Source organism: Python bivittatus, unplaced genomic scaffold (assembly GCF_059951505.1).
Source record: "Python bivittatus isolate LINGU-HERP-01145 unplaced genomic scaffold, Pbiv_v1 ctg000960_np1212, whole genome shotgun sequence".
Lineage (NCBI taxonomy): Eukaryota > Metazoa > Chordata > Lepidosauria > Squamata > Pythonidae > Python > Python bivittatus.
The window spans coordinates 2216300-2232007 of NW_028277124.1; the positions used below are offsets into that span (position 1 = coordinate 2216300).

General features: G+C 38.2%; 1 protein-coding gene across 1 annotated transcript in view; it reads left to right on the plus strand.

The window, feature by feature from the left end:
* GABBR2 (gamma-aminobutyric acid type B receptor subunit 2) overlaps nucleotides 1–13113 on the plus strand; it is a 312210-nt gene extending 299097 nt beyond the window's left edge. The window contains exons 17-19 of the mRNA XM_088131472.1: nucleotides 4057–4186; nucleotides 8804–8921; nucleotides 9509–13113. Of these exons, the coding sequence (XP_087987598.1) occupies nucleotides 4057–4186; nucleotides 8804–8921; nucleotides 9509–9674 (414 nt within the window). The 3' untranslated portion in view covers nucleotides 9675–13113. The remainder of the gene's footprint in view (nucleotides 1–4056; nucleotides 4187–8803; nucleotides 8922–9508) is intronic.
* The last annotated feature ends 2595 nt before the right edge of the window (nucleotides 13114–15708 follow it).

Below are 15708 nucleotides of genomic sequence, written 5' to 3' on the forward strand. Positions count from 1 at the left end.
TTTGGGTATATCACTGGGGAGATGATTACTGCATATAGTGAAAGAGAGGGATTTTCATTTATCCCTTAGCCACTTTAACTCAATGCAAAAATATACCCATGTGAGAGGGAGGGAGGGAGGGAGGGAGGGAGGGAGGGAGGGGATAGGTAGATGATAGATAGAGAGATAGAGATAGATGATGATGACAGAGAGGGAGAGAGAGAGATAATAGATATGTTAGATAATGTGCCATCAGGTTGGTGTCAATTTGTAGTGACTATATAGATAGATTTCCTCCAGGTCCACCTGTCCCTAGTCTGGTTCTTTTCCAACAGTGCACCTGTACAGTGCGCATTGCCACTGTAACTGAGTCTGTCTACCTTGCTGCTGGTCATTTTCTTTCTCTTTCCTTCCACCTTTCCCAGCATTATAGACTTTTCCAGAAAAGTAGGTCTTCATTATATATTCAGAGTATGATGATTTGAGCCTGGTCATTTGTGCCTCGAATAAAAGCTCTGGGTTGATTTGTTTGATGATCTATTTTCTCATTTTCCCATGGTATTCTCAGGAGTCTTCTCTAACACCAAAGTTCAAAAGTATCAATTCTTTTTCTATCCTGCTTCTACAAAGTCCAACTTTTGTTTCCATAGAGTGTCACAGGGAAAACTATTGCCTGCATGATTCTGATCTTTGTAGGTATAAGCATATCTTGGGATCTGAATAGCTTTTCCAAAGCCTTCATGGCTACTTTACCAAATGCTAGTCTGTGGTGTATCTGTTGACTGCTGGTTTCTTTATTGTTGATAGTTGATCTTAACAGGCAAAAACTATCTACTACTTCAGTATCTTCATTTTCAGTTCTAAGCCTGGTTGCTGTACCTGTTGTCATTAGTTATGTTTTATTTATATTTAATCTTAGTCCCATTTTTTCCCTGTGCTCCTTGACTCCATTCTGCATTTTGAGAATTACTCAAAAATATTCTTTTTTAGATAAACATCTTACTGAAAAGTAATTTTCCTTCATTCAACTGAGATAATTGAAAGGGAAAAATGCAGGAGAATTTATCTTCCTGAAATAATTTGAAGGAGGGAAGAATCCATCTTATATTGACTGCAATTATGCACTCTGGCAAGCAGTTTCAACTTGATACTCCTTGTCTTTTACAGTGGGAGTAAAGTCCTAAGCTCGTAAGCAAGAGCTTTTCTGCTGGGCATGCCTGCCAGCAGAATTTAACTTTTTGCTAGCTAGCCAACTCAAAGCTAGCACTACCCTTTTCTCCTATAGAAAAGGGGGTAGATTGAATGCAACCTCCTCAAAAATAGTAAAAGAGGCTTCCTTAATTTAAACCTGGCAGAAAGCACTTCCCAACTGCACCACAATAAGTTCATACTGATGTCTCAGTGATTCTTATACTAACCCAGTATTACAATTTCCATAATTGAATGAGATTTTATTGATAACTCCCCCCCCTCCCCAGGTGGTACTGCATCATACCTGGAGCACTGCTATTTTAAATAACTGATAATAATGGAATGGAAAGGATCAGAAAGTTACATACTCTTCCCAAATCTCTCCCACCTAACTCAGTGGGACATAAAGTTCCAAAATTTAGCTGGATTGCAATGAGTTTTAACTGCACTGATGATAGTGACTGGACTGGAAATCAAACTATATCACTTGGAGTTGGTTGCTGACCATCTGCTAGGCTTCTGTGGCTTCACATAGGAACATACTTAGAAACAATGTGATGACTTGATTTCATCTTAGATTAGACAATGTATTCTTTTTAATCTGACCTGCCATCTTTTACATATTTTTCACACAGAGGGTATACACTGTATAGAAACAGACATCGCTCTCCAAGTGAGACAGTATGGAAGTCATTTAAAACCTTGTATATGAGGGTATATCAATATCTGTCTAGTCTGACAGCTTAAGTGAAGGAAGGTGCTGAACTGTATATCTCATTCTAAAGGTAACATCTTTTAGACAGTGTATGTAAGAAGTAATGGAGATGGCCTTGGAGAAAGAATCCAGAAGTCATTAGGTCAACAACAGGTAGACTTGCAAGATTCTGTCGCTATACAGTATAGTTCTAGTTTTCCTGCTTTGGTCTATCTTGTAGGGCTGACAGCATGTTTGATGTGTTCTTGTCATTCTTAAAACTATACTGTGCATTCTTTATTTATCCCTTAATGGAAGTGAGTGTTCAGTTTTCTTTTTAGGCCAGGTTAGTTAAATTATGAAGCATGAGCTCCTGTTCCACACTTGACCCCAAGGATTGCAAGCAGGAAGAAACTGTTGCTGGAAACTGTTGCACCTTCTTCCCTCCCTGCCATCATCATGCCAATGGAGAGGAAAAATGCAAAGAATGCTGCGATTCCCTTATTTGCTCAATGACTTCACTAGGGACAAACTCCCTAAAGAAATGTTCCTCCCCGATGACAAAAATAACAGTTCGTAATCATAAGCTGTTATTGGTGGCTACTCCCAGTGTCTGGAAATCTCTATCAAGAGAAGCTAGGATAGCTTCATCTCTGCATCTTTCTACCAGGCAAACATGGTTTTTCTAACAGATTAGCATTATCTGCTGACTTTCTGCTGAAGTAGGTTTTAATTTGATGGACTATTGTTTATTTTTATTGTTTTAATTTGGAGAGTTTTAATGTTTTAATTTTTAACTTTGTTGATTTATCTACTATTTACTATGAGCTACCTTGAACATTATTTTTTGTGGAAAGATGGACAGAGTGATGAAGTTCAGCCATGCCAGAAGAGATTTCTTGGTATTAAAATCTTAGTGTTTTCACATGAGAGGTTTAAATGTACTTCAGTTTCTTTTGCATTGCTTAACTTAGTATGATGGTTTTAGTTATTTATTAATTCATTTGTAACAGAAAGCTGGGGACAAGCATTTGAAGTGTAAATGAACATCTCAGCTAACTTAGGTTTTACAGTCACATTACAAAGATAATTGAAGCAAGGGCCACTTCAGTCTTCAGGTATAAAAACATTAGAAGGCCAGATGTGAATCAGCCAGATGACTTGAGAAATTGTAGGAAACACCTCAACAGCTATCTTTAATGATCAAAGCTTTATCTGAGAGGGCTTTTTTTAAAGAACATAACACTAGTATTTGTCCTTGTAAGTTTTGCTCTATAATTTCTGCATTAAACAATCTACTTTTGAGGGAACAGCTGGAATACCAAGTTAGAGAGATTTTAGTACAAAGTTCTCCCTTTCATTTGATTTCAAGAACACTTTTCTAAATAAAAACATCTCCTTAACTACCCATTTGATAGCAGCTACCATCTAGCTACCAAGAGAGAATGCTTTTCCAGACCTTTTGCAATGTCATTATATATCCACTAACACCCTGGTGACTGCTTGGATTCTTTCTGCTGCTGGCTACTCTTGGGAGGATGAGCAGAATTAGAGGAAGGAACACTGGGAGAGGTTCCCCAAAGGTGCCTGTAGCAGCTGTCAAAAATCATACAGCCTAAACCAGCACCCATCTATAGCAATTTAACAAGGTCTAGTCTTAACATGTAATACAGGATGACACATGAGAAATGAAGTTAGAAGTAGCATTTACCTCCATCATACAGATTTCTGTTCTGTTATTCATAGACCAAGAACCTGTCTGATATATATAAGAAGTTTACTACTTATGGTTGGGCATATGCATGATCAAATGACAATATATTTATTTCTATGCCAAACTGATGTGATTTTTTAAAATGTTGGGTACTTTTTATCACATGGAAAGGAATCCTCTGCAAAGAAATAGAAATGAAATAGGAAGGACTTTTTTTGGCTATTTGCTAACAATGAAATAGGGAGGGTTTTTTGTTTTGTTTTTGCTGTCTCATTATCTATGGATTTCTCCACAGATGAATAATTGCAGTTTAAGTTCTTTATATGGGTGTTTTTTTTTCACATAGCTGAAATAAAAATACCACACAAAGCTGGTGAAGCAGAAGAACTTTGTCCATAAAAAGTAGGAAGAAAAAAGGAGAATAAAGGCCAGATAACAAATGTTTTCATATTTTTATAACATGCTTTTCTTTTAACAGTTGGACAAAGCTCTCGAAGAAGTCACAATGCAGCTTCAGGACACACCTGAAAAAACAACGTATATTAAACAGAACCACTATCAGGAGCTCAATGATATTCTCAGTATACGCAACTTTACAGAAAGCAAAGGTATGGAATTGATAATGCCCAGTAAAGATTTGGTTATATAAAAGGCATTGATTCCATGTGTCCTTTATGTGGTAAAACAGAATAAGAGCCAGCCATGATCAACAGCCATGATGCCACTGTTTTACATGAAAGATGTCAGTGAAATTTTGTAGGATTGTAGAAAACCTCATTAATACAGTTCTGCCTGAGCAACCTATAAAGGCAATGGTACAGAGACTTTTTGATCTTGGTCTCTTTCCCATTTCTGGAACTTAATCCACATTGATTTGCATAACTCAGTTCTAATCATATATTTTATTAGACACCATCTTGAAGTTCTCATACATTGCTCCCTACCACTTCCTAATCCATGGGAGGAAGAGAAAGGGATGGAACAGAACATCTCATTCCTCTCCTATATCACACATAGGAATGAATTTATGAATTAAAATAAGGAGCTCTTTATGAGCTCCCTTCTTCACAAAGCTGACTGGGATATTGGGGCAATGAGGTTCGGTGTTTTCATTCTTCAGATACTAGGGATTTCATCTGATTAGGTTTTGACGATGAAGAAATAGGCTTTATCTTGCTCCTGGTTATTCTCCATTCCTAGAGCTTTGGGTGAGTCCTTTGGCCCACCCTTAAAATAGATAATGGGTATAGTAGGATTAAGTTGATGATTTGCTATGTAGTAGCAGTTAGTTCTTATTTTTGGCAACTGACTTTCAATTAGAAACGTAGCTTAATTTCTGGTGAATATATGGACATCTCCATGTAGTTTTCTTGGTAATAGTACAGAACTCACTTGCTATTACATTTTCCTACATGTTTTTACAACGCTATATAATCTAGCCTACAGCCCTTTTTTCTGATAGTCTTCCATTCAACTGCTAACTAGATCTGATCAAGCGCCCTTCAACTTTCAGCATGTGGCTCAAGTTTTATAGGAGTTTTAATCCAACATATCCAACTGGGTGGAGGCCTTACATATATTCATCCCACTTCTGATGAGCAAAGTTTGCATAATTTCATGGTGTTTTTAAAATTTGCCAACCCAGTTTAGGCTAAAAGCAGTGACAAAAAGGCAATAAATTTTGAACTAGAGGGGTTTTTTTAGTTCCTTTCCCTGTCTAATTCTATATGAAGATTGGGATTGACAAGTATAATAATCTGAAGGCTTCCCAAGCCCTTGGCAGCTTTCCTGCAACAACCCAGTCACATGCTTAATCAATTTCAGAGGCAAGAGGGCAAAACCCACAAGAAAACATGTCTGTTCAAAGCATGTTTGTTCACTCCAGTACATCTTTGAAATAGTTGCTATAGAGCAGTGTTTCTCAACCATTCAGTGTTTCAGGAACTTTGAGATGGGTGGACTTCAACTCCCACAATTCCCAAGCTAGCTGGGGAATTTTGGGAGTTGAAGCCACTCATTTTAAATTTGCTGAGGTTGAGAAACACTGGTACAGAATATGTATATGCATAACATCCTTTCCAGAAAAAGAAAATTCCAGGGCATTCTGGAAGATTCTATTCCTCCTGTAGACCACATTGATCCAACCATTCCAGGGATGGTCTTGCAGGTTTCTGGAAGTAAATCTTCTAGAACAGAAGATTATTCGTGGAGTTGCAGCTGTGGTCCATTCATTCTCCCATAGCCAGTTCTTTACAGCCTAAAGACACAAGATGCTTCTCAAGACATACAGTCTCATGGGAAAGGAGCCTAGCTGGGTGTCATCAGTGTACTGATGGCAATTAGGTGCAAATCTGCAGGTGCCCCTTCTTTGTAGCTTTGGACAGATGTTAAATACAATGGGAGGTAAAGATAAAGACTTTATCAGTTAATATGGGTTGAATATGAGGAGAAGGGAACTATGTTATGTAGTTCTGAAGGGGGAAAACAGTTGCAAGTAAGTCTACAACAGCTGTAAAGAAGATCAGAAGTTGCTTCTTTAAGTATCTTTTTGTTTTCTTTTTCTTTTTCTTTGGTCTTTATTGTTTTCAATACCTTTTTATTTATCTTTCTTCTTTTTCTCTATTGCTTTGTCTTTATCGGTTAACTTTGTAAAAACCCTTTTTTAATAGAAATTATATATAAAAAAAGAAGATAAAGATAAAAACTATACAGCACCTATTCCTCCAAAGAATTCCCCAAAGGCTGGCAAGTCAGTAGCCAAAGGACTGAAAAATAGCTAAAGCTTAGCATTACCTTCTGGGAGCATTCAGATAAACGCAAAGAAGTGCCCGTACACCCCATGTCAGCTAAACATCTAGGAAAGAAACCGTTGTTGCAACAAGTGAAAAAGAATCTTTAAGCACAAGCTTGGTTTACTCAGGCAATTTTTTAAAAAGGAGCATCCGTGACAGATGAGCATATTTATTCTTAACTTCATTGAAGGTGTATTAAAATACCATTGTAAATACTTTTAGCTTCTCAGAAGAAAAATAAGCACATTTATTTGTAATACAACATTGTTGAACTGAAAAAGCCATGCAGTACTATGAGGGTTCATGAATTCAGCAGAATGATGAGAAATATGATACACGGAGATGATCAAGGTACTCACTAACATACCAGAAATCCTCACACTGCTTAAGTCAAATTATGAAGGAAGGGAGAGAGAGAACTCCTGATACAGCTACCATAGAACAACTTTTCCAGTTCTGGTTCCCTATTTACCATATTTTCCAAAATTCCTGATAGAATTGGGATTTGTAATCCAATGTATCTGAAGAAAAGCAGATTGGAAAGTGCTACTATAGAACCTGGGCACTCCTGAGATAATTGTATTATTATTTATTGCATTTGTATCCCACTTCTTCTCTGGTAGCTCAAAAACATGTACACAGAAATCTCCTCTCCCCTCCTTTTATCTCCCCACCCCCAACAACAACAACATTTTGAGTTGTGTTGGGCTGAGAGAGAATGACTGGGCCAGTCATCCAGTGAGCTCCATGGCAGATCCAGGCCAAACACTCAATATGACATGACAGAGGTGGGTGGTGGTACATGGTAAAGTTAATTCTTCTTCAAGTCAGACTTGCCTCTTAATCCCTTCCATATCAAGGAAGCTTTCCTGGCAATAGTACAGAACTAGTTTACCATAGCTCCCCTCCAGGATTTTTTTTTTTTTGGTGACTTTCCAATCTAGTCCACTTGAAATTCCTTGGGAATCTATCAGCCAAGGAAAAGCCAGACCCAACTCTGCTGAGCTGAGCTCAGAAAGTGTCCGCCAGGTACCCTCTATGTGCCAATGGCTGGACTGTGATGTCTGGGGAAACAAGAGTCTCTCGAATGCAGAACTATTTCACTTGGAAATGTTATCACCACTTTTAGAGGATGTTGATTTCCATCTTAAAATATCTCCTTTATAGAGTATGATTTATGTACCTATATTTCTTGTATATTAGAGAGAGAGAGAGAGAGATGAAGTAACTTAATAGAGGTATGAGCAGTTTTGTTGACTGCCAGCAGTGGTATTTACAGTCATTTGGGAGCAGCAGAATCAAAGAGTCACATAAGCAGATCATGTTTGGTCTGAGACATTTGGAATAAAACCAGAGTTTCAGAGCATATTCCTACATTAGAAAATCTAGGTCTTGATTTTCTGTTTGTTGGGGGTTATTTTCCTAGAAAGAAAGATTGAGAATAAATGAAAACTAAGGTTTGTAGTTTGAGAGCTTCCGGAGGCAAGAATAGCTCAGTGTTTGTCATAGCAGCCTCCTTTACTCCAATACAAAACTGGGGGGGGGGGGCGGGGGGCAGCTGGGTGACAAAATTAAATTTTGGTAAAAACTACTCTCCCTCCATCTGCATTTGCAATTCTCTATTACCTGAGAGAGTCCCCTAAGGACTATTGGATATTTTTGGAACTCTAGTAGGTATAGTCAGACAAAAAAATAATAGTAATTTCCCAGAAGATCAATGTTAGAAATAATTTGTCCCACAACCAATCAATATGATGGAGATGGAGTCTAAGTTCCTTAATACAAAATTAGAGGTTCTGACTTCAGATAAAAAATATCCATTACATAATCAAGGTAAAGATGGAACATGGTGAAGCATAAGAGAGATAAATATCATGGTTCTTAATTATGGATTTGTTGGATTCTGCAGATACTGCATAGGGCATGTTCATAACTGAAAATCCCCTAGTTTTGGCTACATTTTAGAGTGTGTTTTTAAAAAATATTCAGTACTTCATGTGAAAAAAAGTGAAATTGTGCAAGGAAAAAATAGTTCCACTTATTATTATTCTTTTTCTAGCAGAATTAATAGGAAGGGAATAGCACTGGAATTTATTTGTAATCCTAATGTTAGAAATCTGATTCTTAGTGTATATGTTGTGTGTGTATAGCTTTTGTAAATGCTATTTTGGGGGGGAAGAAAGGTCATTTCTTCTTTCTTTACATAATTTGTTTATAATTTATTTTAATCCAAATAATAAACATTAGTATTTTCTAATTACCACAAGAACTATTGTTGTCTAGTTGGAGATATATTTTAGATCAAATAAATAATTTTGAGAAACAGTAATGTAGTTTGTAAAATAATTGTATTGTTTTGCAAATAATATGTGGTGTAGAAAAATGCATTATAATATTCCTTAAATAAATGTCTGAAAATATATTTTTGCCCAGATGGTGAAAAACCAGTGTTGAAAAATCATCTTGATCAAAATCCACAAGCACAATGGAATACTACAGAGTCATCCAGAACAAGCAAAGATTTTATAGAAGATATCAATTCTCCAGAACAGTAAGTACCATAATTCTTCCTTGCTAGATGTTCACCATAATTAAAAGTACCTTACTTTTAAAACTGCATATTGATTATACAAAATACGTTTTAAGAAAAATCATTTGAGACAAACTAGTAATTGATAATTTGGGGAAATTTTTAACATTTGAATGCATTGGCATTTATGATGATTGCTTGCATTTTTTTTTTCTAATTTGGGGCTTTATTAACAGTGTTGATCCCCCTCTAGAGATCTGAAATGCTTATGTTCATGTATGGGTATCTCTGCTGTATTATAACATCCCTTCCCTAGTATTAATATATTGGGTAAGTACTGTTTATATTCCGTAAATGAATAAAAGAGAAACACAAAGCAGAGGTTGTAAAATCCACAGAATGAGTTACTAAGGAAAGAAAGAACAGCACTTAGGAGGGGGTTCTGCTCATTGTCCAGGGTTTGCCAGACCAGCTACAGCATTTCCTGAGGTTCTAGTATAACTCCCAGTGAATGCATCCCCAGGCAAAGGGCCCTTTGCTAGCAGCCCTCTTTTGAACACCTGGCTAAATGTTCTTCCAGTTTATCTGTCCACTTTGTATCTTCACAGCATACAGCGTCGACTCTCCTTACAGCTGCCCATTCTTCATCACGCTTATTTGCCATCAATCGGAGGGGTTGATGCCAGCTGTGCCAGTCCATGTGTCAGCCCCAGTGCCAGTCCACGGCACAGACATGTGCCACCATCTTTTCGCGTGATGGTCTCTGGCCTGTAGGAGGACATCAGAGCTCTCTGAACTGCTTTTGGTACTCAATGGCTGGACTGAACGTCTTGTGTCGAACTCTTGCCTTCTACATATCCTTACTCTTACCACAGAGAAACTAGTGCTATAAGGCCATTATCAAGGGAGGGCCAGCTCCGCTGCTGGGAAAAAGCATGTGAAGCGGAGAGGTTAGGCAAAGGTTGATCTGTAGCCTTATTTGTGGACGTTTTTATTTCTTCACAAAGAAAGTCACCAAAACCATGTTTCTTCCCGAATTTCTATAGGAGGTAAGGTGGCTAAGAAATCTAAACTTGACCAAAAAAAAAAAAAAAAGACAACAGACCCCACTGCAGCATCACTAAGCTTTATATTGCTACTGAAAATGTGGAAACATGAGAAGAAGAAAAGAAACATCTCATCAAGAGTGCTGTATTAACTGAAATGTATACCATTTGTATATCAGGGATTGTGTTCAGCTTCTGGAGACCTGAGCTCGTTGGGCTGACCTTAATTTCTGGGACTACATTCAGTGAGAAAGAGGAAACTTTTAGAAATAGTTCCAGCATCACTGAGACTTGCACACAGTCCAGCTTCACTCCTCTCAAGGCACGCTTGGGGCAGAAAATGCTTTAGGGGGAAACAAATCTTAGAGCGGCTACAGCAGGCACTCCAAGTCTTGAGAGTGATCTCTTCCTCCTGTTAAGACATTGTGCTTGGTTGAATCCTGGGGCGACCTTCTGCAAATAGCAGAAAACTGGGTCTGACAGTGCTTAAGGCTGAGGATTGCTACTGAAATCTTAATGTCACAGGGTGGATTTTTTTCTCCCGAAGTTTGCTTGATTTAAACCACAGCATAATTAATAGTACAGTTAACTGAGCAGAGGAGCAAAGTGGTAGGGCCCTTAGGCACCACACTTTGCGGCTGCAGTTGAATTCTGCAGAAGCAGAGATCATACAGACACCACCTTTGCTTCACATCTGTGTGTGTGAGAAACAGCGGTCATTGAGAATAAGATAGGCTGAACCACGTTTGCCAATATTGGGCAAAACACCCTTTGGGCTTTGAATTAAAAAAAAAAAGACAAAAACCCAAATGCGGTGTAATTTGAAGCAAAGCATTTTTTTTCCCTCTCTTGTGGATTCCACCTGAGAGAATAGATTTAATCTATTTCCCCCCTGGGATCAACTGAATCTGCTATTAATTAGAAAGCAACATGAGAGAACTCAAATGAAGTGGGCTTCCATAACTTACTTTTAAGATTTGATCCACATATGTGCTGCTTGTATCCTAGTGGTTCTAGGACATGTTGCTAGGATTAAGATTATTTGGGCATGCATAATCCAAAGAGAGGCACCTGCACCCTTTACCATTACATGGCATGGAGAACTTCAGGAGATGCATTTCCTTCCTGGCTAAACACATGAGAGATGCCACACCGTGTGGACTTCCAATTGCTCCGTAGTTCTGGGCCACAATTCCTTCACTGCTGCAGGTTGTGCGTTCAACATGGGAAGGGCCTAGATGCAAGGGCTAAAATTGCCCTTGCCTTACTGCATCCTAGGATGTTCAAGTGAAAGCTTCGGTCTATGCTTTTTCATGTCTCTAGGTTTGTTGGTTTTGTTTTTAATTGATGGAGCTGCTTGTGTCATCTGACATACTGTATAGTTCCACCAGTTAAAAAATATGGATTGTTTGGGAAGGCATAAATCACACAGTCCGTCAGTATCTTGAGCACGCTTGAATCCCAAAGTGTGCTGCGAATAAGGATGTGCCGACCATGTGAAAGGCACAGAAGCACACTTCAGAGCCTGGTTGTGGGCAGAAGACAGACAAAATAACCCCCCCCCCAAAAAAACCCTGTTCTTCCTTCATCCCAGTATCATATTGATTCAGAATATTTTGTATTGCTATAAGAACAGCAAAAAAACTGACACTGGACCTATTACCCTGAGCTATTAGCCAGACATGAAAAACCAAACCAAACCTGTAATATCACTTTCATTTTCCTTAAACACCATTCTTACACTATAACCAATACCAGTTTGCCAAACTGCACCGCTCACCATTGGAACTGGAACCGTTTCAAAATGATATATTAATTAAAGCTCGTAAAAGACGGTACGGTGGAGAAGAGGTAGTCTATTTCTATTGCACTTTCTGTTCCCACACCACAGGAATGAATCTGTTCCACAAATGTCCCCAGAATAGCATTTAGTATCTGCACAAGAAAGAGACATGCCAACCGAGTCACTCCCGATGCCTCTGATCCTACCTGCCTGATTATATTTCCCATGAATCTTAATCCCCTGGAGGTATCACAGAAATGCTGCCTGAGTACATGTCACGGAGAAGTCAGGAGGGGATCTGGAAGGGTTAGAACCACAGTGAGTAAATTTACCATAAAGGAAGTAGAACACATTACTCCATTTGAGCACTAACCACTGAAGGTGTTGTCTGGTGTGACTGTGGGTGTGCACATGCGTGCACGCACTTGTGCGCGTGCATGTATGTATGTTAACAGTATTCTCTTAATGTATGAATAAACTTCATCAGGACTTTATTTAATACAAATAAATATTACTTTTCAAAAAAGGACAATAATACTGTATATAATGTATACACAAACATTTCTGTAGAAGATATTATTCCAACATAGCAGGAAACAAAACAAAAAAAAAATCAAAAGTATTGGACTCTTGGCGGTGAGTGTGTGTCTGTAACTCTTTGTGAATACTGACTGTGTGCTGTTTCTTAGGTTTAAATCACGCACTACATTCTTTGTCTAAAATGCAACTGTAGTTTCTCCCACAAGTTTTCTTTTCTTTTCTTTTTTAATTTCCTGCAGAAAATAAGACCCATAAAATGACTATATCTATTTAATGTTTCTGGGGTTTTTTTATATCCTGCAGCAAAAATGTCCTGTAAAAAACTATGATGAGGCTATGCCCCAATGGCATTTTCCAACAACGTTAGTGCACAAATGCTTCGACCCAGACTGGACCAGTAAGAATTATTTTTTAAGAAGCAACAGAGAGGAAGAACGAGAGAATTTGGAGAATTTCTTGTATACCCCTTATACTGCATGAAAATAAATTTTTAATAAATTGTTGCAAAAATCTGTTTTATTAATAAAATAGAGAAAACCTAACTAACTACTACGTGGTGATTCTCTTTTTACAAATACCCTTGTAAAAATTCAGCAAAGTGTTCATAAGAACATAAAAAGGGCTCATCTGATCAGCACTCTTTGGGGGAACAGGGAGCCTCCTGGTTTTCTTTTGTATGTCAAACCACATGTGGGTTTGGTGGGCAAAAGCTGTCCTAGGCTTTCTTCTGTGTTTAGAGTTTGATTCTCCAAGAAAAGACTACACAAAGTGAACAGCGGCCAGACAGCAAACAACATAGTCACCATCATGGCTACAGCGGTAAATAATCTCTGTTGAAGGCAAAAGCCAAGGAACTCCCTTTTTCCTCTTCTTCCCTCAGTGGGATAGAAACCATGTGCTACTTTTTGGATTATACTGAAGTAGGAAGCAAAAGTTGTCCACGAGGTTACAACAGCTCCCAGGCTCATTACCAAATGCATTGTACAACTGTAGCTTTGAGAGAAATCAGTGGATAGGAACACAGAACAAATACCCAATGGAAGGAGGAAGTAATACAGTACTGTTTCTTTTCTGCATTTTAGCATACAGTTTTAGAACTTTTTTTTTTTATGTATGTAAGTATACCACACAGCAAACTATATATATTTCCAAACTGGATTTGACTGCATACGTGCCAGACTCTATCAGTTTTTACTTGTTCAACTTCCTGTGGATGAACTTCTAGAGTGGTAAGTTCATTATATAAGAAATGAATCAAGAACAAGCAAGAATTACAAGCCTACTGGTGTATTAGGAGTCTTCATCTAATACTGGGCATTTGTTGTGCGCGCACCTGCATACGCTCCTTGGAGGCAGCCAAAAACACTGAACATTAACTTTTACATTTTCAGATAATTAAATTTTAGGGATACGGAAGACACCCTTTGCTTCACTTACATGTTTTGCACAAGAAGATTTATATTTTTCTTCCTCCTCGTTAAAATTCTGTTGTGATGACTAATGTGTAAGAAGTAATCCACAGGTGTCCCTGTATCTTTATCCATGTTAAAAAGGCATGCCACGTGGACAACACAGAGACTGTATATATTCAAGGATTTGCTTGCAGAGCCCTCAGAGGTCCAGTTTAGTTTATCCATAACTAGGTTATGGGGAAATGATAATTGTTCCAACATCACTACTAAATGCACCAAGACAGCAACCACGACTGCTGACGAGGGCTTAAATTTTATTCCAAACAATCCCAAAGTTGCTGAGACAATAGCAAGGAGGCAACCTTGGAAGAGATTGAGATCACTGGGAGAACATTATAAAAAGCATTATAACTCTCCCATATTAATCCTACTCTCAAATCTATTGTTTATTCTACTCAATTAAATAGATTAATAGTGAAGGAACACAATCTTCTCCTGCTAGGATGAAGAAAAGATTCAATATTCTCCACCTCCCACGATCTGTATGGATTTGTTCACATATGTGTGTACACATGTAGGTGTATGCACACCTGCATGCACCTACATGTATATACTCACTGCCCAACCTTGTAGATGATCTTTAAAGTCATGGATTAAGCCTTGCATTTGTTATTAGTTGAAAAAAAGATGAAACAAATATGAACATACAGGTAGTCCTCATTTAGCAATCACAATTGGGACTAGCAAATCAATTATTAAGTGAAACAATTGCTAAGTGAAACTGCAAGTGTGCTTATGATCTTATGATCTTCCACTTTCTTTTGCTTTAAAGACCTGCGAAGGACATAAATGTGAGGATTGGCCATAAAGTTACTTTTTCATCACTGTTGTAATTGCAAACAGTTGCTAAACGAGGCAGTCGCTAAACGAGGACTACCTGTATGCACCCTTAGATTCAACAGCTACTTTCACCATGTTTAGCTGCAATAACTGCAACCAAATATTTCATTATCACTCTCTCATATCACTTTGTAGGAATCTGGTTCATTCCTTCATGGTGAACTGCTTCAACTCAAGAATCTTTTGACAGTTTTCTAACATGAATTGCTTGTTTCAGGTTCTGTCTCATTCCTTTGACTTGGCCATTCTAAAACAGTGTCCTTGTTCTTCATTCTCTTATGGACTTGCTTGTATCTGTGGAATTATTTCTTGCTGCATGACTCCCTTGCACCTCAATTTCAGCTGACTTGCAGTTTCTCCTGGAGATGCAAAATCGAATCCTTGCCTCCTTGAATAATGACAAGTCAGCTAGATCCTGATTCAACAAAGCATCCTCAAAACCATGAGATAACCATATGGCTATATTTGACAGTTGGCATGAAGTTCTTATTGTGAAAAGCAGTATTTTGTTTCCACCAGACACTGGTGGAATATTTGATTTCCATGTATCCCAAAAAGTTCCACTTTTGACTGTTAAGTCTATAGAACATTCCTCTAGAAATCTGGAGGGTCAGTCAAGTGCTTTTTGGCAAACTTGAGACAAGCATCAGTGTTCTTAATGAACCATAACTTCCCCCTTGCTCCCCCATGTTTACTCAGCTTTTCTAACAGTGGAATCATAAACACTGATTATGCCAAGGTGAGAGAGGCATGAAGATCCTCAGTATTGTTCTGGTATTCTTTATGATTTCCTGGATAATGTTAAGCTGTCTTCTTAGTGATTTTGTTATGGCAGCCACTCTTGGGAAGATTCACTACAGGTAGTCTTTGCTTAACAACCACAATTGGGACTGGCAACTCTATCACTAAGTGGCACAGTTGTTAAGTGAAACAACACATGACTGTGCCAGACTTACGTCAGTTCCACTCCAGTCATTAAGCGAATCATCCACAGTCGTTAGGTGAGACATCACATGGCCACAACTGGTAATTTTACTGCTGGCTTCTCCATTTACTCTGCTTGTGTAAAGCACACAAATGGTGATTGCATGACTGTGGGATGCTGTGATGGTCATAAACACCCACTG